The sequence below is a fragment of the Microtus oregoni genome, unplaced genomic scaffold, assembly GCF_018167655.1.
Source record: "Microtus oregoni isolate MIOR12 unplaced genomic scaffold, Mior012 000026F_ref0000081, whole genome shotgun sequence".
Lineage (NCBI taxonomy): Eukaryota > Metazoa > Chordata > Mammalia > Rodentia > Cricetidae > Microtus > Microtus oregoni.
In genome coordinates this window covers 13,335,593-13,360,636 of record NW_024543085.1, presented here as the reverse complement: position 1 = coordinate 13,360,636, position 25,044 = coordinate 13,335,593, and the positions used below count along the sequence as shown (strand labels likewise).

At 42.2% G+C, this 25,044-nt stretch overlaps 1 protein-coding gene across 1 annotated transcript in view; it reads right to left on the bottom strand.

Moving 5' to 3' along the window:
* Tes (testin LIM domain protein) overlaps nucleotides 1-24,477 on the bottom strand; it is a 49,338-nt gene extending 24,861 nt beyond the window's left edge. The window contains exon 1 of the mRNA XM_041675691.1: nucleotides 24,278-24,477. Coding sequence (XP_041531625.1) covers nucleotides 24,278-24,304 — 27 coding nt within the window. The 5' untranslated portion in view covers nucleotides 24,305-24,477. The remainder of the gene's footprint in view (nucleotides 1-24,277) is intronic.
* Nucleotides 24,478-25,044: the final 567 nt, after the last annotated feature.

The following is a 25,044-nucleotide window of genomic DNA, read 5'->3' as shown; positions in this document are numbered from 1 at the left end:
GGAGTTAGCTCCTTCTCAGCTAAGGCAAACTGGCCACTTAAGACAATGAAAACGAGATCCTTCGACTCATATGAACACTACGATTTGTGTGATTACATGTAATAGTGATATAGGAGTTAGCTTCACCAGTTAATAAGAAAATGATGTAATTGTATTGTATAAATGTGAGGGAATGAACAGAAAACTGTGAAGAAAAAGATCATCCAAGAAGAGTCAAAGAAAGTGTGATTTCGTTCCACTGTGTCACCAGCCACATTTAAAGATTTTTTAAAATCATTTTTCTCCTCTTGGTTTTGTCTAGATAAGGAAAGGATTGAATCAGACTGACTCCACCCCTTTTTTAAAAAAAATATTAAAATTAGGGTTGTAAATCAGCATGTTGGGTAACTTTATCTATTGTTAGCCACTTGTCAACCTATCAAAGCTAAATTGCTAAACATAAAATGATCATTTGAGAAAGGCAGTGTATTATCAGCTCATACAAGCCACAATCATTTGGACCTCAGTCTACAAAGTATCTGTAGGACACAAGCAACCCCAGTTGTGAGTGGCACTTTGGGTTCTGTTGTGCATGGCCATTTCACCAGCTCTGTGTGACAGAATTCCCTGCAGAACCAACAACTGGTGCCTAAGAACACATGGTTCTCATAAGCACACAAGTTCCGAAGCTGTTTACTTCATATAATTTTAGCAACACATTCTGGCCATTGTCAATAGAAGGATATGACAGATTAATTTTTCTTTTTCATTGCCCAAGCAAACAGGTCCTCTGGATTGACTATATTCGGAGAAATCATAGCTGGGCTTTGAGAATTCCATCAAGGTCCTCTAAGAGAACAACAGTCACTCTGTGACAGCTATCCCGAAATACTAGCCACAGGTAAGTAGCTATAACTGTAGGCTCCAGAAACGCAGCTTACATTTCCATGACCTGAGTCTCCAAGCCCCTGCTTCCCTCTGTTTATCTTAGAGTTAGAAATGGAAATGGCATCAATTTCTCCATAATCACAATGTCAAGAAACCAGATATGTTGGCAACATTTCAAGTGACCCTCTTGATCCAGAGCAGAGGGATCGCATGTCAGACACTTGAAAGAGGAAGGGGGTGGGGAAGAAGAAGGGTCTGAAACATCTGGTCTTTCAAACATGGTCTGGGTTGATTTGGAGAAGACAATTCGGATCTGGAAGATATTATACAGTGTTCAGGGTGAGGTCATATGAGCTGCGCTGCCTTATAACCAACTTTCCCTGTGGAGCAAGTGTTCCTAAGATTGTTTAATCAGCTTGGAATGAGGCTTCCTGAGGAAAATGATATGGGATATGAAATGCCCATAGTCTATGTTCTCTTCGTGTGTGCATTGTTTACTCACATATAGGAAACACAGACACACATACATGCAAGTGTACACAAAGACACACATCTATGTGTGTGTACGTATTTATATTATAGTCACGGACAAATGAATGGCATTTCTAAGCAATGCTTCTCATAGAAACAGAGTAGTTTCTGTGAAGCTCCACCTCCACTTTCAATCAGTAAGTCTTGACTCTTCTCTGACGCAAGGTCTCAAACTGCCGGGATTGTTCCCAATCTCCACCATGATACATATACATCTTCCAAAGGTAAGAAAACAGATAAATTATCCATAGTAAAACCTTTAGGTTTGCCTTTTTTTTTTTAATTTAGAAGATCAAAACTTCCTATTTTCACCCATTTCAAAATATATGAGAGAAATACTAAAGCAAGGGTTGTGAGCAGTTGCCTCACCACCTCACTGAGAGCGCAAAGTCTTCTCAATCCATTTCAGGTACACTTACTGTGGGCCAAGGCCTGAATACCCCAGGTTGCTCTCTCATCCGTAGCCAGTATCCATGATCAAGCTCTCGGCATGGCCCTGTAGTGCCACACTCTGACGGAGCCCTCCTCCTGTACGTCATCCAGCTGCTTCAAAAATTAACTCACCACACAATGCTCCTCTTACCAGCTACTTTTAATGTATAATGAATTCCTCTTTTCTCCAGTGTCAGAGGAGTCACTTTCAAACCCACCCTGCCTCATTTCTTCCATGTCCCCTCCTGCCGCAGACGATAATTAAATATCAGTGGAGCTGCTAAAGCCTAGAGAAAAACATCAGTGTCTTACCCCAACCAATTCCCACCATTTTTACAAGAATGTCTCTGGGAGGGATTAGGACAGTCACAGCAACAGCCCATACTTACTGGGTGCTCCTGCTGCCAGGCATAGTTCCGTCTCCCATGAATCAACAACTCGTGGGACCCCTCTAACAGGCTTAGAGAGCACGTCAGGTACTATAGATGCCCATATTTTCAATGACAAAGTGACTTGTGATGAAGGAGGCACACTATGAATACGGGTACAGGCAGTGATTACTGGCACCTTGCTTCAGCTCTTTAGTCAAATGGCCACATTAAAACAGAATTTTGCTTCCTCCTTACAAATAATTTCCTTCTCTATATGTTGGTTGTTCACTCTGTCGAGACCAGGAAAATCTCCCCAAAGTCGGGACAAAGGATAACTTTCTTTTAAATCCTCCAAACCCCATCCTCCTTCTCAAACATATGCAAGCATATACAACCATACATATATATACGCAGGTATAAATGCTTATAAAATACTATATACAATACCAGGATTAATTAGTAGGAAATTACAGTGATATATTTATGAGAAAATCTCCACAATTCTCTAACACATGAGGGTTTTCTTTTAAGAACACAAAGAAAAAGTAGAAAAGGTTTTATGTAAGGGTCTGTATAAGATCTCTTACAGAGATCCACCTGAAAAAAAAAAAAAGAGAAAGAAACAGGGCCTTTGTCTGAGAATATTACCACATGACTAAAATTAGGGAGCACTTATGGCCAATCATCCTTATATATAGTGTTAAGTGAGCATTCAAAGGCCAATTTGACCACAGAATAGTATTAGGGACAACGTAATTTAGGTTTCATATATTTTGGGTGAACAATTAATAGAAAAAATGTCATATATCTCCTAAGTTTAAGCAGGTTCCTTAGAAACACTTTCAGTGAATACTTTTAAATTATATTTGTTATGACCTTTAATAGATGTCCTCTTGCATAAGCTTCGCTAGGAAAAGGCCTCCCCCGAATCTGTTACTTTGCGAAAACCCAATGCAAGCTGTAAAGATGCCACAGTTAATAGCACTATCATTGTTGCTGAAATCACTTCTTAATTAAGATTGGTTCCACTGAAGGACTCTGCCGTGGGAAGTGCTTAAGAAACATGTCCTGAAAACCTTCTCTTTATTAGCTATAAAAGGGACTTTCAGAACCTGCATCTGTGGGAGTTCCTCAGAAGAAGGTGGATTGCAGCAAACGTTCCTAACCTGGTCTTGTGTCGGTCACTACCTCCACAGATGGCTCCAAAGAGGGACCACTCAGACAGAAGTATACTAAGAAGCTTTATGAAGACAGTGCACCCCAGAATTTGAATAGTGCCTCCATTCATGACATGTGTGAGGTCTGTAGCGTAACTGCTTCAGGAGTACTCCACTGTAACACGTTAGTAGGAACAGGGGAAGGTGACCACACAGTCAAATGACTTACTGGCCCCTGTTCCCTGCCTATCTCTTCCGAGTGTATGCAGGAACAAGGGAAGTACAGGCATGCTCAGTGGGGTGGAGGAGCCAAGTTCTGAGTTTCTCCCTAACGGGAGAGGAAAAAGAGTTGAGCAAATGTCCTCATGGTGTGCGTGTGCACCCTTTGGCTATATGCCCAAGAGTGGTATTGCTGGGTTTTGAGGTAGACTGATTTCCGATTTTCTGAGAAACTGCCATGCTGATTTTCAAAGTGGTTGTACAAGTTTGCATTTCCGTCAGCAATAGAGGAATGTTCCCGTTACTCCATATCCTCTCCAGCATAAGCTATCATTGGTTTTTTGATCTTAGCCATTCTGACAGGTATCAGATGGTATCTCAGGGTCATTTTGATTTGTATTTCCTTGATGGCTAAGGATGCTGAGCAATTCCTTAGTGTTTTTGGCACTTCCCAGATAGGGCTCTAAGGCAGCAGGGAGCAACAAGCAACATTTCTTAAAGGCTAAGCCTGGAACTGACACTAGCACACCCAATACACCCTACTGGGCCAAGTAAGTCCCATCACAGCACAGACTGAAGGGCGGGATGGGCAGATTGCAATCTTATGGGAGGAGCAGCAAAGACCTATGGAATTCTTGCAAGTAACCGAAGAAATTGAAGATTCTGATTTAAAAGACATGCAGTTCGCTATCTCGACACTTGAAAGTGTGCAATCAGTGGTTCATTACGAGAATTTAACACAGCTATGAAGAGGAAGGCAATTAAATCCAGCGATAGAACATACCCCAGGTTACCAAGCTTTAATGAAATCTTTCTTTGTGGTCAGGAAAGCACCAACTTGCAAAAATTTACTGACAGTATGTCATCACAAAATTCTTGATGATTCTATCAGGTGTTTATTAAATGACATGATGATCTCTGTATGCTTTTCTTCCCTCTCTATATTGGAACTATTGACGATGGTGATGATATATTTGTTTTCTATATGTAGTCTCCAGACATAGTGCTTTAAATGTTAGTATCACTTAGCTGGCACTCGCAGTAACGTAGACAGTTGAGGACAAGGGTAGGGTAAGGTTTAGAGGGTTAAGTAACTTGGCCAGCTGTGTATAGAGAGAGAATTAACACCAAGAAGAGACTCAGGGGTACACTACAAACATGATACAATCCTGGCTCTCCAGACCTTTACTTATCAGTGCTAAGCATCCTTATCAGAAAATTTAAAACATTATTGAGCAATATTAGCAATTCACAGGGCAATCAAAACAGAAGAAGGAGGGGAAGAAGGAGGAAGAGGAGGAAGAGGAGGAGGAGGAAAAGGAGGAGGAGGGGAAGAAAAAGGAGGAGGAGGAGGGAGAAGAGGAAGAAGAAGAGAAGGAGGAGGAGGAGGGGGAAGAAGAAGAAGAAGAAGAAGAAGAGGAAGAAGAAGAAGAAGAAGAAGAAGAAGAAGAAGAAGAAGAAGAAGAAGAAGAAGAAGAAGACCCAGTCCAGATTAAGAGGCAGGTATCAAATCTGGGATTCAAACATACAAGTGGGAACATCAAGCTCTGCAGGGCTTCCTTTAAACTCCCATGTTACAGAGAAGAGTCTGGAAGTGGTCAGTATCCTCTGATTGAATTCATCTGGTCAACATAAGGTATAAGGCTTTGTCTGTGGTGTCTTGAAGAATGTGGGGTTGGGGTAAATATGTCTCACTTCCCGTCCCTCCCCTTACAGTGGGTCTTTTCTCTTTGCATCCAATTAGCACTGACAAATTCTAACACTCACACCATAGCGTGAACATTTCTGTAGCATATTTTGGAATTTTTATAGTGTTTAAAAGGTCAGACTTTGTAACCTCTCTTAAAAACCTCAGGCAATTTGGCATCTTCCACAGAAATAAGTTCTACATTTCCTCAAGCAACGTGCAAGGAACACAACCCACTTGAGAGGAATTTGGAGAGATCTGTGTCTTAAAGCTAGCAGGAAAGTGGCCAGATTAAAAACAGGCCCGCTGAAAATCAAGTAAGTCACACTAAAAAGATCTTAGTTTTCTTTCACAGGCTTTTAGAAGGTCCAAAGACTACCTGCCCTCTACTGTTCCAACCCTTTCCTTCAACTGCTTCATGACTTAAGTGAGACAGATCAGAAGGTCACCACCTTCTTTAAGGATATTTAGTCGGAAGTTAAGGATTGTTCGATAAAAGTCACTGAAAATGATAAATTTTCTTTAAGATCTCATGTTCTTCCTCATCATGAGTAAGCCTGTTGGGCAGTTCCATTGTTTGATGGCCACTTGACTGACAGCTGTCAGGTACTTTCCATACCTCTAACCTCAGTGGTGCTGGGTAGAGAAGGGAGTGAGCAATCAAGTGGGGGGAACAGAGGTGATGGCCGACTACAGAGCTGTGGCTGTGCTTTCCATTGTTCCAGAGCCTCCTGGATTGTGGTTGCGCTTGCCGATGCTCCAGGAGATCCACAGGAGCAGGGCAGCCACAGCTTCAGCCCCACCACATTCAGGGGACACGGGAGTTATTCAACTCCCATTCAGATGCAACAGAAGTTCCTTGAACTCCTGTCATGACAGGTGAGGCTGTTTTAAAAGCTAGGCATGACACGGAGGAGGACATCCGTGACTCTTCGTACATAGAAAGTAGAAAGTTGTTGACATTCGTATTACCACAATGCTCGCCAACATGCAGCAGTTGGCAAACCATGACTCACCAGTCCGTTCTGAGACAATAAGGAAGTGACCACAAGGTCATCATTGGTAACATAGAAAGTTCAAGGTCATCTTGGCCTACATAAGACTCTATCTAGAAAAATAAAATAAAATTAAGCATAGTGGTTCATATCTGTAATCCTAGAACTGGGAAGGCTAAAGTAGGTGGATCCCCCCGAAGTTCAAGGTTAGTTTGGGCTAGCTGGGGCTACAGTGAGACCCTGTCTCTTAAAAACTAGACACATATGCAAACACACACCCTCATAGCTTCTCGCAAAGACTGAACTGATAACAGAGAAATGGAACCTATCAACACAAACACACATGTTGATCCACACACATGGAGCACTGCAGTTGCCATGGCTACCTCTCCAACTGCATCTTCGCTTCATGAGACTGATTATGTCATTTAAGCTTCAGGTGACCCTGCTAAGAACCCTGCAGTATGTCCCTTAAGTTCCCACTGTGACTGGGAGGAGAACCTAGCCCATCCACGAAAGTGTCCGTGCAGGGTTTGCTCGCTGCTCTTCCATCCCTGGCAGCAGTCCAGAGCAGTCCAGGAGAACCCTTGGACATTTCCCACTGATGCTATAGGCCCGACTCCAATAAGGCCACATGAAGAGGGTTTGGCAGCCAGTTGTAGTCTTTGCTACAGGTAGAATGAACTACACTGACGACTCAACAAGCTTCCGGACCCAGGTGTTCCCAGCAACAATCTGAGAGCAGCTCAAGAATGGTAGACAAGTGGAGAAGTAAGAAGAGCCACAGAGAGCCGTGGCTGTGGAGTGGGGGTTGTAAAGAGGCAAAGCTCTTGAAGAGTGTCAGGTCCTGGCCACCCGGAGAGTTCCAGAAAGCCCTTGGCTGCTGTGGAGCAATGAGGCCCCCCGAGTAGCTCCTCATTGTCACTGCTGGACCCCTGACAGAGTTCCAGAAAGCCCTTGGCTGCCAAGGAGCGGTGAGGCCCTGCCTAGCTGCTCACTGTCATTGCTGGACCCCTGGCAGAGCGCTCACACTACAGAGTAAGGTTGAGGATCCTAAGAACCCAGGGCCACAGCTGCAGACTCTGGGTCTTACTTTGCCTATTTATCTTTGCAGAACAAATAAACCCTTAGTTTATAGGAGGTTTTACGAAGACAAAAGCATGGGTGTGGGGTGATGGCAACCCCCAGCTGTAAGCCGAGTCCGGCCAACACCAACGAGCTCACAACATGGAATGCCCTCCATTTGCAGGCAGATTGAATCCGCTTATCAAATTCGAATCAAAGTTAGAGCAAAGGGGCAGAGATCCAGAGCAGTGAGCTAGGCTGCTTCAGCAGCTTGGCTCCACATTTCAATTCAAACTGGACCTTGGGAAAAATGCAAACTGCTGGAGCTTCCAAGCCCTTGGCTTAGGTTAGAAGGGTCAAAGAGCAGCTGTGAGCAGTGAGAACGCCGAGGAAGCACCTGCAGACATTCCACTAGCCAGTACCTTTGCTTCCTGCTGCCTGGTCGGCCTGTGAACCGCCTTCTTTGCCTAATGAAATGCTCTTTATTGTCTAGGAATTGCTTCCTCAATGGAGTACTCCCAGGCTACCCAATTAAAGGGAATTAATTACTTTTGCCCAGGGACTCAACAATGGTGGTTTGCATTCCTAGTATTGCTGTGTTCTTCAAAAATGTGGCCGTTGGCAAACCATGACTCACCAGGGCAGTCCGAGACATAGAAAGAAGTGAGTGTGAGCAACAGAAGCCAGTAAGCCTTTGACAATTAAAAAAAAAAAAAGAAAAAAAAATCACCACCACCATCACCACCACCACCAACAACAACAAAAACAACTCAGTGTTTTTATTTGGGTAACTCATTTTCACTCTTTTTAGATAATTATCCCGTGATAAATTTTCCACGTTGCTCCTTACCAGGAGAAAGAAACAATATTATTACATTCATTCCAGCCTAGCCAGCACGGCGGCAAATTTACGTTTCTCTTGCCTCCCTCTCATTCCAGGTCCCCTGTTTTTCTTACTAGTGCTGGCACCCTGGTGTTCTAAACTACTTAAGTTGAAGAGACATGGGCAGGAATCCCGTTTAGAGTCTACCATCTTAAATGTATACAAAGCATAACTTTTTGTGTAGTCCTGGCTACTTTTATTGCAGGTCAGAGCCTCATAAAAGACAAAACCAGACATTCTACCGTTGTGACTCATCCTATCTGGCTGTCATGAAGATGTGTCCATATAAAACCAAAAGTCTACCTTAACATCTGCGTGACCTTATTGCAATGAAACATAATATCACTTTCGCATCATTCACAGCAAGAAGTTCTTGTGGCTGCGGCTTAGAGCATCCCAGCCCAGTGTTCTCTGCTCCACTGGCCACTGTTCAGATAAGAAGCTTCGCAAGAAACTCCCTGACACTCCTTTTCATAGTTTTGTTTAGGGTAGTCAGAGTGTTACTATGATAAACACAAGCTCAGACTCTCCCGGTTTGAGTCAGTGCTTCAGTGACAAAGTATGCCTACAGTAGTAGCCTTAAGTCACTGAGCAGACAGATCTCTGCGGGCCCAGCCGGCTGGCTTCAGGCCAAACGCGCTCCACCCTTAAGCCTTGGCCAAACTTGGCCAAACCCCATTCTCAGCAGACTGGGGAAGATGAGAGAAATTGTAGTTGGGAAACCAGCCCTTTTACTGTGGGGACCAAGGGAAAGCAGGGAGAGCTAGGACATTGTGATCACAAACACCTTTTTATCTCTCTAGGCAATTACTGAAACAGGAAGGTAGGTGGACGTGAAACTCGGAAAATAAAAACCAGATCAGACTGGAACTGTTCTATAGGAGAGCTGAAGGCTGGCGTTGGGTAGTTGAAAAAATGTTTCAACTTCTAATACTGGGCTTGAGTGCAGATTTATTCCAAGACCCATGATACTGTTTTTCTTTAAAATCTTGCAAATGCTCTTTTGCAACCTATTTTGAATTTGATTGGTCTGTAACGGCGTAAACGAATGCAGACAGAGTGTAAATATATATATATATATATATAGCTTTAATGTAGAAATAGACTTACAGAACCACCGTTCCCGCGGAGACCAGGAAAGCAGAAGCAAGCGCTCGGAGCTTGCTCGCCAAATTTATAGGCAGACATTAGCCCGAGGCGAACACGCCCCCTAAGGCGTGTTCTTATCCCTACATCTCCCCTTTTTGTCTAAATAAGACAGAACTAAACCAAATACAACTACATACAATAACAACAAATAATAAATATAACAAACAATATTGAGAACAAAAGCTTTGCTAAACATTCTATCTCAAGGAATCCAAATAATGTAAAGAGTAACTACAATTATATAATCTTCAACTCAGTCAAAGATCTGAGAAGGGAATAAACACTACTCAACAAACGAGATATATCCAAAATGTGCAACAATTGACAGAGACAACTGACTACCTGGGCAATCACCCAAAGTCTCGTTTGCAACGTTGAGTCAACCAATTTTGGCTAAGGCCTAACATAACTGACATACCATTATTAAAGGCAAGGAACTTTTCAAAACTATCTTACCCTGTCTTGGCAGGATATGACAGTCCTGTTTTATCCATTGATGCACGCTCTGTATCTGTGTCAGTGGTTGAGGTATGGGCATTTCTTTGCCCAAAGGCCAGTTCTGCCAAAATAGAAAGGCTCCAGGTGGAGTGTTTTTGGTGCTCAACATTCTCTCGGGAATAGAGCGGTGTTGCCAGGAGCAATTGTGTCTCACTATCACGAAACTCTGAGTTAGATTAAAGGCCATATTCTACAGCTCTTTGAAGAGGTTGAAGATTATCTATCTATACTGAGTATAATCTCTATATATCTAAAGAACCTGATTAGTCTAATTATAAATGACAAACTTAGATGACAATTAGTCTATATAATTCTCAATATCTATCTAACTTAAAGACTAAGACAATAAACGACTGTGAAACAAATGAGGACAATGACCTCCAAATATAAACAATGTACAAATATACATTGCAGTAGGTAAATATATATCAATACACAAATATTATATAAGTATCTTAATCAGAGGTAGAAATGTACACTGCAATATGGTAAATATATACAATATATATATCAATACAATATATGTCAATACATAAAAATGTTTTAAACAGAGGTAGAAACATGCATGCGTACAATAGTCCATATAATTTAACTTTGTTTCATTATACAAGAATTGATACCAATATATTTGTCTAAAAGCAGTAACTCACAATTATAAATCTATTATCCCATCATTCCCTCTTTTTTTTTTTTTTTCAAAATGATCCTTGAGCTTATAAAATTCCTCTCCCAACCCTCAATCATATACTAATTATAATCAACCCCTAAATGATGTCCCTAAACCCAAGGGCAAACTTTACTGGGAGAGGGGACGTCGTTCTCTAGAATTACTTCCTGCTGTCATAGGGGCGACGTTCTTTCTGGGGGATCCTGTGAAAGTAAAATGATGGTTAAATTTCAAGATAATGTCTTTTAAAATTGCAAATAGTCTCTGAGTATTTTCGTGCAGGTCTGGCCAAAATGTTGTATAAGATGTGCACCATTTCAGCTAACCAAGTTGGAACTGTCTTGTGCAGCTGGTATCAAAAGCAGGTCTTGTAGTAGCGCTATCAGTATCATGACGTCATATCAACCAGGTGGAGTTGTTGTTATGGGGCCCCATCTTCTTCCTGGAAACTTCAAATGTCACTTCAGGAAAAACTCATTGTTCATTATAAAAAACTTAAACATTAATCATATAGACATATATATATATATATATATATATATATATATTCAATGAAAGACATGATAGATATATTCAATGAAAAGTATGATAGATATGAAGAAATGCAAAGATGTTTTCTAAACTCATATTTCTTTCTGTCCCATATCATGGCTCTTGACATGAGACAGAAATTCCAGAAACTCTGGGTTTTTCTCTTACCAACAGGCTTGGAATTGGAGAGGGACTGAGCCAGAGTCCAACTTCAAAACCAGCTTTATAAATTTAGAAATATGGTTTAATATTACTTACACAACCCATTCAGTTGTCTTGATATTTCCTATTGGGCAGGTATTTTTCCATCTGTCAGTATCCAAACAACCAGGGTTCCTTGAATTTCTCAAAGATGAGTGTTTCCCTGTGGAGATAAGAACAGAACCCTGCCCCCATTTTATATGTTTTTCTTACCACCTGTATGAATATCATCGTTGTGGATGAGTTGTCATTTCTCCTTTCCAAGAGGTTTCTCCTCTTCAAATCGAAACTTTATTAATTTTGATGGTATCCACAATTTTTCTTCTCCTGTGGAAACAAGAGCAAAACCCCTTCCCCAACGTAGCACATCTCCTGGCTTCCACTGAGAGGTCAGCACATCTTTGAAATAAATCGGTTGATTTAGTTCAGCAGACTTTTCCATTATCCAATGTCTTTCTGCTGCTGTCGTTCCTTTCTCATTAGCGTTAAGAAAATTCAAGGTTAATAAAGCATTATGTAATCTATTTCTGGGGGTATTTTCGGTCCCTTTCTGTTTATTCAGCATATCCTTTATAGTACGATTTGATCTTTCTATAACTGCCTGACCTGTAGGATTATTTGGTATACCTGTAATGTGTTTTATATTATAATATTCAAAAAAGCATTTCATTTTCTTAGATACATATGCTGGACCATTATCTGTCTTTATTTGCGCAGGTATACCCATGATGGCCATAACTTCCAATAAATGTGTGATTACTGAATCAGCCTTTTCTGAGCTCAGGGCAGTAGCCCATTGAAAACCTGAATACGTGTCTATGGTGTGGTGTACATATTTTAATTTGCCAAATTCTGCAAAGTGGAACACATCCATCTGCCAGATTTCATTCCTTTGGGTGCCCTTTGGATTAGCCCCTGCAGGCAGTGGCGTTTGGTTATAGAAAGAGCAAGTAGGGCATTTCTTTACAATCTCCTTAGCTTGTTGCCATGTAATTGAAAACTCTTTCTTCAAACCTTTGCTATTAACATGATGTTTTTTATGAAATTCAGAGGCTTGTAGCACACTACCAATCAATAATTGATCAATTTCTGCATTACCTTGTGCTAGAGGACCTGGCAGACCCGTATGGGAACGGATGTGTGTTATGTACATAGGGCAAAGCCTGTTCCTGATCAAATCTTGAACCTGGAGGAACAATGAGGTTAGTTCAGTATCATCAGGTATAAATTCAGCAGTTTCAATATGTAAAATAACTCTTTCTGCGTATTGTGAATCTGTAACTATATTAATAGGTTCTTTAAAATCCCTTAGCACCATAAGAATGGCATATAATTCCGCCTTCTGGACAGAATTATACGGACTTTGTTCCACCTTATCCAAGTCTTCTGATTTGTAACCTGCCTTCCCTGATTTATTGGCATCAGTATAGAATGTACGGGCTCCAGTTATTGGAGCATCACGGACGATTCGAGGAAGAATCCAAGAGGTTCTCTTTATGAAGTTAAGCCGCTTGCTTTTTGGATAGTTGTTATTAATGTCTCCCAAAAAATTAGCACAAGCTCTTTGCCATGGTTCATTATCTTCCCATAATTTCTTTAGTTCATCAGCAGTGAAAGGCACTATAATTTCTGCTGGGTCTATGCCTGCTAGTTGACGAAGTCTCAGCTTGCCTTTTATAATTAACTCAGAGACTTTTTCCACATAAGTTTTCAGTTTCTTACTTGGTTTATGTGGTAAAAAGATCCATTCCAAAATAATATCATCTCTCTGCATTAAAATTCCTGTAGGAGAAATTTTTGATGGTAGTATGACGAGAATACAATCGAGCTCTGGATTCACCCTGTCCACATGTGCCTGTTGTAATTTTTCCTCAATCATTGTCAGTTCCTTTTCTGCTTCAGCTGTTAATTCTCTGGGACTGTTTAAATCCTTATCACCATCCAAGGTTTTGTTCAAATGAATTATTAGATCAGGTGTTATTCCAATAGCTGGTCGTAGACTGGAAATGTCTCCTAACAGTCTTTGAAAGTCATTAAGAGTCCGTAGGCGATCTCTCCTAATTTGTGCTTTTTGTGTCTTAATTTTTTGCAAACCTATTTTATAACCTAAATAATTAACAGAGTCTCCCTTCTGAATCTTTTCAGGAGCTATTTGCAATCCCCATTTAGGTAAAAGTATCTTTATTTCTTCAAACAGTCTGTTCAAGGTATCCATGTTTGAATCGGATAACAAGATGTCGTCCATGTAATGGTATACTATAGATTTGGGAAATTTCTTGCGTATTATTTGCAATGGTTGGTTCACAAAATATTGGCACAGGGAGGGGCTATTTAACATACCCTGGGGGAGAACGGTCCAGTGGTACCTCCTCGAAGGTTGAGAATTGTTATAACTAGGCACTGTGAAGGCAAATTTTTCTCTATCTTCTTTTTGCAAAGGTATAGTGAAAAAACAATCCTTTAAATCAATAACTATGAGAGGCCATCCTTTTGGTAATAAAGAGGGCAAAGGAATTCCAGATTGCAGAGGGCCCATAGGTTGAATAACCTTGTTGATGGCCCTGAGATCTGTCACCATTCTCCATTTACCTGATTTTTTCTTAACCACAAATACAGGAGAATTCCAAGGGCTGGTAGATTCTTCTATATGTCCAGCATCTAATTGTTCTTGTACCAGCTGTTCTAAAGCCTGTAACTTTTCCTCAGCTAAAGGCCATTGCTTTGTCCATATTGGTTTCTCAGTCAACCATTTTAGAGGCAAGGCTGTTGGTATCTCTGAAGGGACATCAATTGCTTGTTCTTTTACAGCCCGAATGGCCGGTTTTCTCAGTTTGTAATATCTTTTAATATTATTCTCAGAAATATAGGCTCTAGATTTAGCAGGAATGTTAATTTCAGTATTCCATTGTTGTAATAGGTCACGACCCCATAAATTCATTGCAATATTGGCTACATATGGCTTTAATTTTCCTATTTGTCCCTCTGGCCCTATACATTCAACCCATCTCGTGCTCTGCCTTACTCGAGATAGGGTTCCAATTCCCAAGAGCTGAACATTTACATTCTGAAGAGGCCAATACGGATGCCAAGATTCTGGGGTAATGATACTTACATCAGCACCTGTGTCCAGCAGGCCAGTAATAAAAATGCCATTTACACACACTCTCAGTTTAGGTCTTTGATCATTTATAGAAGTTTGCCAAAACACACGTAACTTATCTTTCTGATCATTATTACTTGTAACAGTAGGCATGGGGCTTCCTAATTGTCCTGATGAGGCACGTTCTCTGCAGAAACTGGATATGACTGAACCATGTTTGCCATGGGGGCCTGTGAGGCCCCCCCTCTCACGTTTCCCGGCTGTATCAGGTTGCCTTGTCTATCTCTTGTAGACCTGCATTCATTCGTCCAATGTCTGCCCTTTCCACATCTTCTACATAAACCTGAAGGCTGAGTCCTCCTATTTCTGTTATTTCTAGAAGATGCATTATTATTATTATTTCTGAAAGATGCATTATTATTATTATTATTTCTGAAAATCCGTTGTTTACAATTCCTTTTAATATGACCCATTTTTCCACAATTAAAACATTTGGTATTCTGGTGTCTCCTTTTACCATTGGAAATTGCTTCTTCTACCCATGCTTCAGTGCCATAATCAAATGTATCAACATTGAGTGTATGCAAGACCCATTCTTCCAACGGTGCTGATCTGAGCTTTAAAGGACCCAAAATCCTTTTGCATTCCACATTTGCATTTTCATAAGCCAAAGACTCAATCATTATACGTCTTGCTTCTGGGTCAGATATTCCTATTTGTACAGCCTTAGTTAATCTTTGTAAAAAGTCACTAAAGGGTTCTCTCTGACCCTGTTTAACTCTGACAAATGATTCCATTCTCTGTCCTGGGTCTTGTACCCTGTCCCAAGCCCTTAAGGCTGCTGTAGTACACATGGAGAGTGTGTTTTCATCCAAATTAGCTTGTTCCTGAGGATCAGAAAAGAGCCCTTCACCTAGAATTTGATCTAGGGAAATGTCAATTCCCTTCGCTTTTTCCTGCTGTTCTAAGAGTCTAGCCTCTTGCCTGAATAAGCATTTCCATTTCAATTGCGGTCCACTCTCGAGTACCGCAGAGCTCAGCTGGAGCCAGTCTGAGGGGGTTGCTCTGCTTGTCGTGGCCCAAGATCTTAGCATCTCTTTAACAAAAGAGGCTTGCATCCCAAAAGTCATGACAGCCTGTTTTATTTCCTTGAGATCATTCATACGCACAGGCTCCCATGTATCCTCCTTGATGACCCTAGGGTTTTTGGAACCAATCACCTTCTCTGTTGTTATTACTGGAAAGGCAGGTAGAGCTGTAGGTAGAGCTTTGTGGAAATTGTCCCGGAGAGACTTACCCACAGATGTAGTTAAAATTTGCCTTTCTACCCTTTGCTCTTCTTCATCAGAATTTAGAAATTCCTCAATCTTTTCAATTCTGTTCACCATTGCCTTCTGCAATGTCTGAAACTCCTGTCCAGAATTATGTTCCAAAGCCTTCATTGAGGATTCTAATGTATGAAGTTTGTCCGTTAGAGATAACATCTCATCTTTGGACATAATTTTTATGGCATAAACCGTGCCTTCTTGTATTGACAATCTTTCCGTCAATCTGTCATAAGCTTTAGACAAAATCCGATTGTCACATTCAGCAGTTTTGATTCTCTCAGTTAATGTTTCCTTTCCAACAGAAAGGGACTGAATCTTATGGTCCAGATCAGCTGTTCCCTCTTCCATACTAATGAATTTCTCCTTAACATCAGCCTGAAGAACTTCAACCTGATTCTTGAGAAGATTGTTATCAGCCTGGAGAACTTCAAACTGATTCTTGATAAGATTGTTATCAGCCTGGAGAACTTCAAACTGATTCTTGAGAAGATTGTTGTCATTCTCAATTGTTTTTAAGCGTTCAATCTCTACCTTAAGAATCCTGGATTCGTCTCGTAAAGACTTTATCATATTTCTATTATCAAACCATTTGGTGCCAATGAAAACTACGACTCCCAGAAGGATCCATATATGTGGGGTGATAGACACCTCTTGTAAAATCTCCCACATGGTACAATTAAAAAAATCATTAAATTCTTGAACAGTAATGTGTTCAGACATTTTATTTATAAAAGAAAATTTTTTTTTACCTGCAAAGATCGGTTCCTGACAGTGGTGGTCTCTGTGTTTTTGGAGCCTGTCCTAGAACTAGCTCTTGTAGACCAGGCTGGCCTTGAACTCACAGAGATCCGCCTGTCTCTGCCTCCCAAGTGCTGGGATTGAAGGCGTGCACTACCAAGGCCTGGCAGGCCTCAAACTCACAGAGATCTGCCTGCCTCTGCTTCCCAAGTGCTGGGATTAAAGGCGTGCTCTACCACTGCCTGGCTGGCCTCAAACTTGTGATCCTCCTGCCTCTGCCTCCTTCAGCAAATCCTACCGGCGTGCGCCACCACAACCGGCCAAGTCACTTTGTAACAGACCAAATCTGACACTGTGGCAGCTTTTGTTGCAAAACCGCAAGTACTTGAGCTTCTGCTAATTCAGGCAGTGGGGTTCCGCTGCAAAACTTAGCCAAGGCAGGCAGAATGGGCCTGTGTCGCCGAGTGTGTCTCGGACTCGGCACTGGGGCCGGAGTCACGAACTGAAAAACAGCACCGGGGAGGGTGCTGTGTTAGCTAGCGGGCTACCCGCTTGAGTCGGGGGCAAAATAGCCCCACGTTGGGCGCCAAAATGTAACGGCGTAAACGAATGCAGACAGAGTGTAAATATATATATATATATATATAGCTTTAATGTAGAAATAGACTTACAGAACCACCGTTCCCGCGGAGACCAGGAAAGCAGAAGCAAGCGCTCGGAGCTTGCTCGCCAAATTTATAGGCAGACATTAGCCCGAGGCGAACACGCCCCCTAAGGCGTGTTCTTATCCCTACATTGGTCTTATTTATTTCTCCGTTTCTGTGGGGTTTTTTTTTTGAGGGTTCCTTAATCACAACCCATATAACTTTTCTGAACATTTCACCATCTTATAAAAATGAGATTCCTATATGCTCTGAACATTAATGACCTAATGAAGAGACTTTTACGAAATCACAATACCGCTGAGCAGCGGAGGTATACATCTTTAGTCCCAGCACACAGTGGGGGGGGGGGGAATCTCTGAGTTTGAGGCCAGCCTGGTCTACAGTGTGAGTTCCAGGACAGCCAGGGTTACAGAAAGAAACCCTGTCTTAAAAGAAAAAAATGGCAGTATATGCTAAACCAAAACCAAACTTTCTGAGCACAGCAAACTGGAACCCAAGGCTGACTCCCGCAGGGCATTTGTAATCAAGAAGAGCAAATGTGGTTACCGGAGAGGTGCAAGGATACAATTAGATTGTCCTATTGTGTTACAGTTGATCTACATTGCAATACATAAAATCGCTTTACCGTTTTCTTCCTCAGTGGCCATTAAGATAAAGGAAATAAGAATTTCAAAGTTTGAAAGATTAGTGATCGCTAAGACTCACCCCGAACTTCCCCATGTTAGAAATCCAGTGTGCTAACCTGTATAGGCTCCTCCGGAGGCTGCAATCGGTCATTTGCTTGTCTTTATTTGTTTTTGCTCTATCACTCTTTATATGAGCGTAAACCTATGTCTTTTCTGTTTATTGCTATACAATAAACATCCTGCACCGGCCCTAGATACCATTTTTAAAGACGGCTTTTAAGAGACAAGTCTTGTTTGAGGGACATGATGGTTAAAGGCACCAAGTAGTCCTTCCCTTTTCATTGCCTTGGTTTCTCCATACACTAAGGAACGTAACACTTCTTACGTGAGCTCATCTGCCCCGTGGAAGAGCTTCCTTTGGAAGCCACAGACGTACGAAACAGTTACACTGGGTACATGTGCGTATGTGTTCACAGGCACATTTGTGGCCTGCGTGGTTTTTAAAGCGGCATGGAACTCGGTAGACTGTTAACATAACTTTTCATATCCAGGGATTTAGACCCTTAGAAATAATCTCTGTCAACAACTGAGCTTTCTTACACATGAAAATTGAAATCCAAGGTGGTCACCATAACAAAAAAATAGTAGACCTTCTATAGCCTAGTGTGATTGGAAAAGATGCTGATAAAGAAACAGGAGAAAGTCTGGGTACACCGGTGCTCTCTCCAGACATAGACAAACCTGGGCATTACTGACCTTTCCTAATTTCTAAGTACACTGTGTGGTTCGGTTTGTACAAAGAACTTGTATTCAAATTATCAGGCAGTCAAGTGCTCTTTGAATTCTCAGAGAACAAACATAAGGTGTAGCACTAAGAAAGCCCTACTTAGAACGCTTTTCCACACAGTGCTGGCCCCTAATATTAATTCCATTCTCAATATTTCCCTAGCAAGTTCAAGAGACAGCTCTCCATTTTGGTGTTTCTCACTGCCTGTTTAAACTAGAGTTTTTTGTAAGCAGAAGGGAAATTAATAACTTCCTCAGCATAAGGAGCGCCCTGATATTTTCATTTGTTCTGGCTGGCCTTCTATGACTGCGCCTGTGAAACGTGGAGCGTCTGCCATTGCAAAATACATTTCCTACCCACAGAGTGTGGAGATTTCTACCACATGTGAAGTTCACAAGGTAGAGACCTTCCAGCGCTCACCAGGATCCCTGTAGCTCCCGATGCTATGTCTGACTTCCCAAAGCTGAGAGCCCAACACAGGCCACCTACTGCTCAGGATCTCAGTGAAGAGGGACAAAGGAGCATGACTTCCAGCTCCCAATACAAACTGAAAAGTTGGAAGAATTCTAAAAAAAATGATGAAAAATGCTATTCGAGTTTCTTTGCCTGTAAAACTCTCCCAGAAATTCCTTTTCATAAGCCTTTTACATTTTGTAGACTTTTATCTGTCAGCTAACACTAATGGGTGTACATCAAACACTGACTTAAGCCCACACCCTGAAAACCAGTAGGATAGCTGGTCATTTTATTTGTATAGAAATCACTTCTTCAAACATAATTTTTTTCCCTTGCCTTTTTTATTTTTGGTTTTCTTCCCACGACACAGGGTTTCTCTGTGTAGCCCTTGCTCTCCTGGCTCTGTAGACCAGACTGGCCTCAAACTCACAGAAATCTTCCTGCCTCTGCCTCCCTTGGGAGATGGACATCTTAGTACTCCAGTAGGTAATCATTTCCCTATGCTTGTATCTAGATGTATAAATGGAAAAGAAGAGCTGAGGAGCAAAGTGTATTCATGGCTGTTTCCTGACAGTGGATTTGCTCTGACCAACTCCATCATGCTCCGAACACCTTGACTCCCCACCATGATGCACTGAACTCTTGACCTATGAGCCAGAATAAACCCTTTCTGCTATATTATTTTTGTGGCAGCATTTTACCATAGCAACAGAAAGAGAAACAAAAGCTTAGCTAGGGGCACTTGACTTTCTTCTGTGGTTTCTGAGTCAGAGCGTCTACCTTTAAAGACAATCTCCCTTTACTCCAATTCGTGTGGACGGCATTTGAGGAAAATGTGTTTCCAGCTCTATGAACAAAAACTCCTGGAAAGAAGCTGTGTCTGCAGAATGTGATGGGCTGATTAGAATTCCACACTATGGAAAGATACGAACGTTGAAGTCCCCTACCCCAACCTAAAGGCCTGAATCCTTGCCCTATCGTGGGCTAGTTCTAGTCCTCTGGAACGGCCATTCCCAGCCCATCTGAATCTGAACTAACATCTAATCGACAGAAATCTTTTTGGAATCTGTTAACTTAGCAGACGACTAGCTTCTACCTACTCAAAAAGCTAAGCATGCCATCAGACAGCATCTTACAATCTCGGGTCTACAGAAACCGCTCAATGTCAGGTCATCAGACGGTATCCTGAATCTCCTCCAGCCTACAGAAACCTCCCAATATGATGTCATCTTTGGCCTAAAGAAAACCTCCCTCATCTTGATATGACTGCATCTCTGGCATATTTTAAACTTGCCTTGATTTATGACTGTCTCCATACTGTAAAGTTATAAAATATCATGAAAGTGTTTCCACATTGGAACATGGAATATACAGTAACTTAAATCTGTATTCCTGGGCTATGGTCACTCAATATAGCTCCAGAATAAGCTATATTGTCTCTCTCTCTCTCTCTCTCTCTCTCTCTCTCCCCTTCTTCCTCCCTTCCTTTCTTTCTGGTGAGAGTTATAAGTTTTTTGTCAACATTTTTTCCATTCCAAGAAAGGATTCATGCAGAGAAGCTAACTAGATTTGAGAGACAAAAGATTCCAATATACTTGCTTTTTTCTTTTCTTTTTTTTCCCTTTTTTTTAAAAAATTTATTTATTTATTAAAGATTTCTGCCTCCTCCCCGCCACCACCTCCCATTCACTCAAATAAGGGGCTACCTATGAGGAAAGGCTCATTCTCATTTCCAATACAATAATCTCTGTGGTTCTGAATCTTTTCCAGCTCCAGTCACTTGGACTTACTATCCACTTCTGGATAATAATTAAAGCTTTTTAAACAAACCTGAGTGCAGGGAGGGACTTTTGTTGCTGTTATTAGTGGCCTTCCGTATATAAGATGCATCTCATTTTTTTTAAAAGTAAAGTTAACGAAACAAAGAATTTCAAGAAAAGCATGTAAGGTGTTAAGATAGATTTTAAAAATGAGGTTTACAAAATACAGTAAAATCAAAGCCCGGCAGTAATTCTAGGCAGTATACTGGCAGTCCCTGGAGTCTTTCTCTTTGGTACCTTTATTTATTTATTTATTTATTTATTAAAGATTTCTGTCTCTTCCCCGCCACCGCCTCCCATTTCCCTCCCCCTCCCCCAATTAAGTCCCCCCCCAGCCCAAAAAGCAATCATGGTTCCCTGACCTGTGGGAAGTCCAAGGACCACCCACCTCCATTCAGGTCTAGTAAGGTGAGCATCCAAACTGCCTAGGCTCCCACAAAGCCAGTGCGTGCAGTAGGATCAGAAACCCATTGCCATTGTTCTTGAGATCTCAGTAGTCCTCATTGTCCGCTATGTTCAGAGAGTCCGGTTTTATCCCAGGCTTTTCCAGACCCAGGCCAGCTGGCCTTGGTGAGTATCTTTTTAAGAATAAAAGTTGACTTTCCTGGACAAAGTGGCACCAAGGGAAAACAGCTGGTGACGGGCCACGATTGAACATGAGAATAAGGCTGTTTCTACCTCTCAGAGCCATTGTTTATTTTTGCAATCAGACACAGAGTTTTACTTACACACAGAAAAAAGGATGCAAGAGGCAGGGACAGGGTCCAGCTGAGTGTTTCAGAGGACAGGGCGTAAACATAAAAGTCAAATTCTCATCTAAAATATTGTTAAACCAAAAGTCTGTGTTGACAAACCAGCTTCCACATCCTAGCAACAGCACACTCGCCTTAAACAAAACAAAATATAGCAAAACAGCAATCACGAAACCCAGAGGGCCCAAGATAGTGGTGTGCAATTGTTAATCAACCCAAGGGCGAGTATATGGAGAAATCTCTCCTTTTATCAACCAAACTCTTACAATAGAGTCAACCACCTTGGTCACTGAAAGGTAAAGACTGCCCTCTTTATTTCTTTTTACAGGAGATGCTAATGGGAATAAATAGCATTTTCCATCTGCCTGGGGAAAATTCCTTCTGGAGTCAACAATGAAATGCAGGGGCCTTGAAAGGGAAAAATACCACACTTCTTAAACTACAAGTCAAGTTGACTTTCATTTAAATGCCTCTGTATTTCCATTTCCAAACTGCCTTTGTTTGGAAAGTACATCCAAATTATGGCTTTTCTTGTGCAACCTAAGAAGATCTGACAGGGAGGGGAGAAGTCTTGTAATCTTTCTTTCTGTTAAGTGTGTTTGAAAGCAACTTCTAAATAAAACAATTCTTAAATGTGTTTCTCTTGAGATTACGGCTTAAAGGGTAAAATTGACTCCAGGAATCTTCAAAGGGTTTTGCATTGGGGAACTTTTTTATCCAATCCATTAAAAAATAGCTTAGGAAGGTAGATCAGGGACGTGGTTGGCAGTCAAATGGAACACTTTTTGGGTGTCTTAGTCATCACTGAGAGAGGACCCTCTGAGCATCACTGGGAGCAAGAGCTTCATAAAATGGGATTTACTGATGTTATTTCATTTTCTTTAAACTTGTGAAATTTTTGTTCTTCAGGTGGGATGGGAATGAGTAAGCCTATGGAGACAGCTAAGGCACTTGGTTGAAAAGATATCCTTTTAAAGTAAAGGGTGAATGGAGGGAGATAGCTACGCCGTATTTCAAAAGAATATTTATTATAACCCAGACTGCAGGAAAATGCTTTGAGATATGCACATTTTTTAACCCATTGCAAGTAGAAATAATTCTTAGTTTTGGACTTTTCCTCTAAGAATTATTGTCTCAAAGATAGCCTTTTTTTAAAAAAAATAGAATACTTTTAAAAAATAATCTTTTGGTTCACAGCAAAGATGAGCGGAAGCTCATTCCCTACTGGTCTTTGTCTCCACGTGTCCAGCCAGTCCCTCATTATCAACCTTGTGCTCCAGCGATGGCCATTTATGAGACACACGGACACTATCGCCAGAGTTCAGAATCCACATTGGAGTTCCTTTCTGGTATTTTATATCCTGTGGGGGTTTGACAAAAAGTACCAGGGCAGTATTACACACAACAGAGTCATTATCCTCTGATTTGCCTATTCATCCCTCCCTACCTTCAAGGAATTCACATTTTTACAGAATAGCTTTCAAATCAGTATTTCTAAGCAAAAATACCCCCCCCCACCCCATTTGAGATACATGCCTGAAGTAGTTCTTGCATTGAAACTCAGTGAGTTTAGTATTCATAACAGGAGACTACACAGCCCATCAAATGTTTTCTAAGAGGGAAGCATGGGTAACCAGAAAACAAGTTAAGAGAATATATAGCAAACAGGAAGAGACAAGTGTGTATTTTATGTTTCCTGTTCTGGACTTCCCTTCTGAGTGCTGATTTTAATCAGACAGGACCAGGGAACTGTTTTCTAGGTTCAAATATCTATTTGCCCACTGCTTCCTACCCTCATACTTTATATTTGCATAAATTTTAACAGTCCAATTTTTAAATGGGTACAAAATAGAAATTCCCTTTTAGAAGACGAACCGGCAACTGTAAGGCAGCAAGAGAAGAAAGTTTTCTCAACTTTTCTTTTCACTCTTCACAACTTCCTTCCCTATTTGACAAAAGATCACTAGCTTAAATTTACTTCAAAGTAAACAGGCGCAATTCTTAGGAACAAGACCTTTAAGGTCGAATGTTACAATAGAATGTGACGTCAGTGTTCTTTTGAGTCATAGTCTGATCCCCACCGCTTTATCCCAGGCGACCTGAGAGATTCCCCATAATCTCGGAGCTCCTCAGGTAGCACTATTAGCCTGGACACCAGGAACAGTCATGAGGGTGTTCCCCAGCACCTGCAACAACCGCTGTCTGCAGCCGGCGGCCAAACATTTTTGAGAACGTTTTTCTCAAGAAGGAGACAGTCTTTTGGCATTCAGGCCATCAGTGAAACACACACACACACACACACACACACACACACACTTCCCCCAAAGTCATCATCACTTCACAAGTTATCAGCAGGCGCGGGTGTGAAGGAAGTGTCACTCGTCAGCAGACACTTTAGAGAGCCTGGGGCAGCCAGGCTGCAGGGAGGAGGTCGGGGCTGTCAAAGCCACACCATGGAACCACACCGGCTCTCCAGAGCGCAGCTTCCCTAAGACAGACAGGAAGCAGTGTCAGTCACCGTCGCCCAGACCTCACCCTGGGCTCTGGGGAAGGCGTGGCTGAAAGGTTTTCCGGAAAGTTTCAGGCGCGGTTGACGACGGGCGGCAGGGTCCCGCCCCAAGGCGACAGTCTCTCAAAGGTCCGGGGTCGGCGGGGTGGTCCTCTCCCCGCACCTACCGGGATCTGGACCGGGAACACGGGGCAGCGCCCGCGCTCAGGTGAGGCGACCTCGCCCACCACCCGCGCCACTCACCTTCTTCATTTTGGTTTCAAGGTCCATGCTGGGCGACGGAGGGGCTCGGTCCAGCGTCCGCGATCTCCGCTGCGGAGACTCGGGCGTCCCGACGCCGCAGCCACACACACACCGCGCCCTCGAACTTCCGCAGCCCGATTCGGCTGCGGCTGGGACCTGGAACAAAGAGGCCCTGGCAGCCAATGGCAGCGGGGCAGCGCCAGGAAGCCGCCAATCAGCGCGCGCCGCACGCACCTTAGCGGCCGGAGCAAGGTGAGAGGCGGGGCAGCGAGGGGGCGGGGCCCTGCGGAGTTGCCCGGTGTGAGGGGGGACTCAGTTTCCCCAAAGCCTAGAGACCGGACAGGGTAGCAGGCTTGCGTCCAGCTGAAGACCAGGCTCAGACCTTTCTATTTCGGTGGATTGTACTTGTATGTCGCCGGGACTTTTGATTCAGGCCAAGAGGAGTCATTCCCCCAATACCAACTTCTTGGTTGATGTTTAGGGCAAAGAGGAGCCACGGAGCTCCTTTGGCATACCAGGACATACCAGGAGCCTGCTAGTCAAGCCTTGATTTCACTGCTGAATTGTGGAGATGTCCCTTTCTCAAATGTTTTTCTCCGGAGTCCCGAACACTGCCGAAGGATCCTCCCTGACACCCTACATGCCAATGAAGATTGCTACATTGTGAGCAAGTGAGGCTCACACAAACTTCTGCAGAAGTGAGTGGTATATTTGTTTGGGAAACAGAAGCTTGTCTTTTGTGTCTACTAAGTGTAATAAGGCGAGGC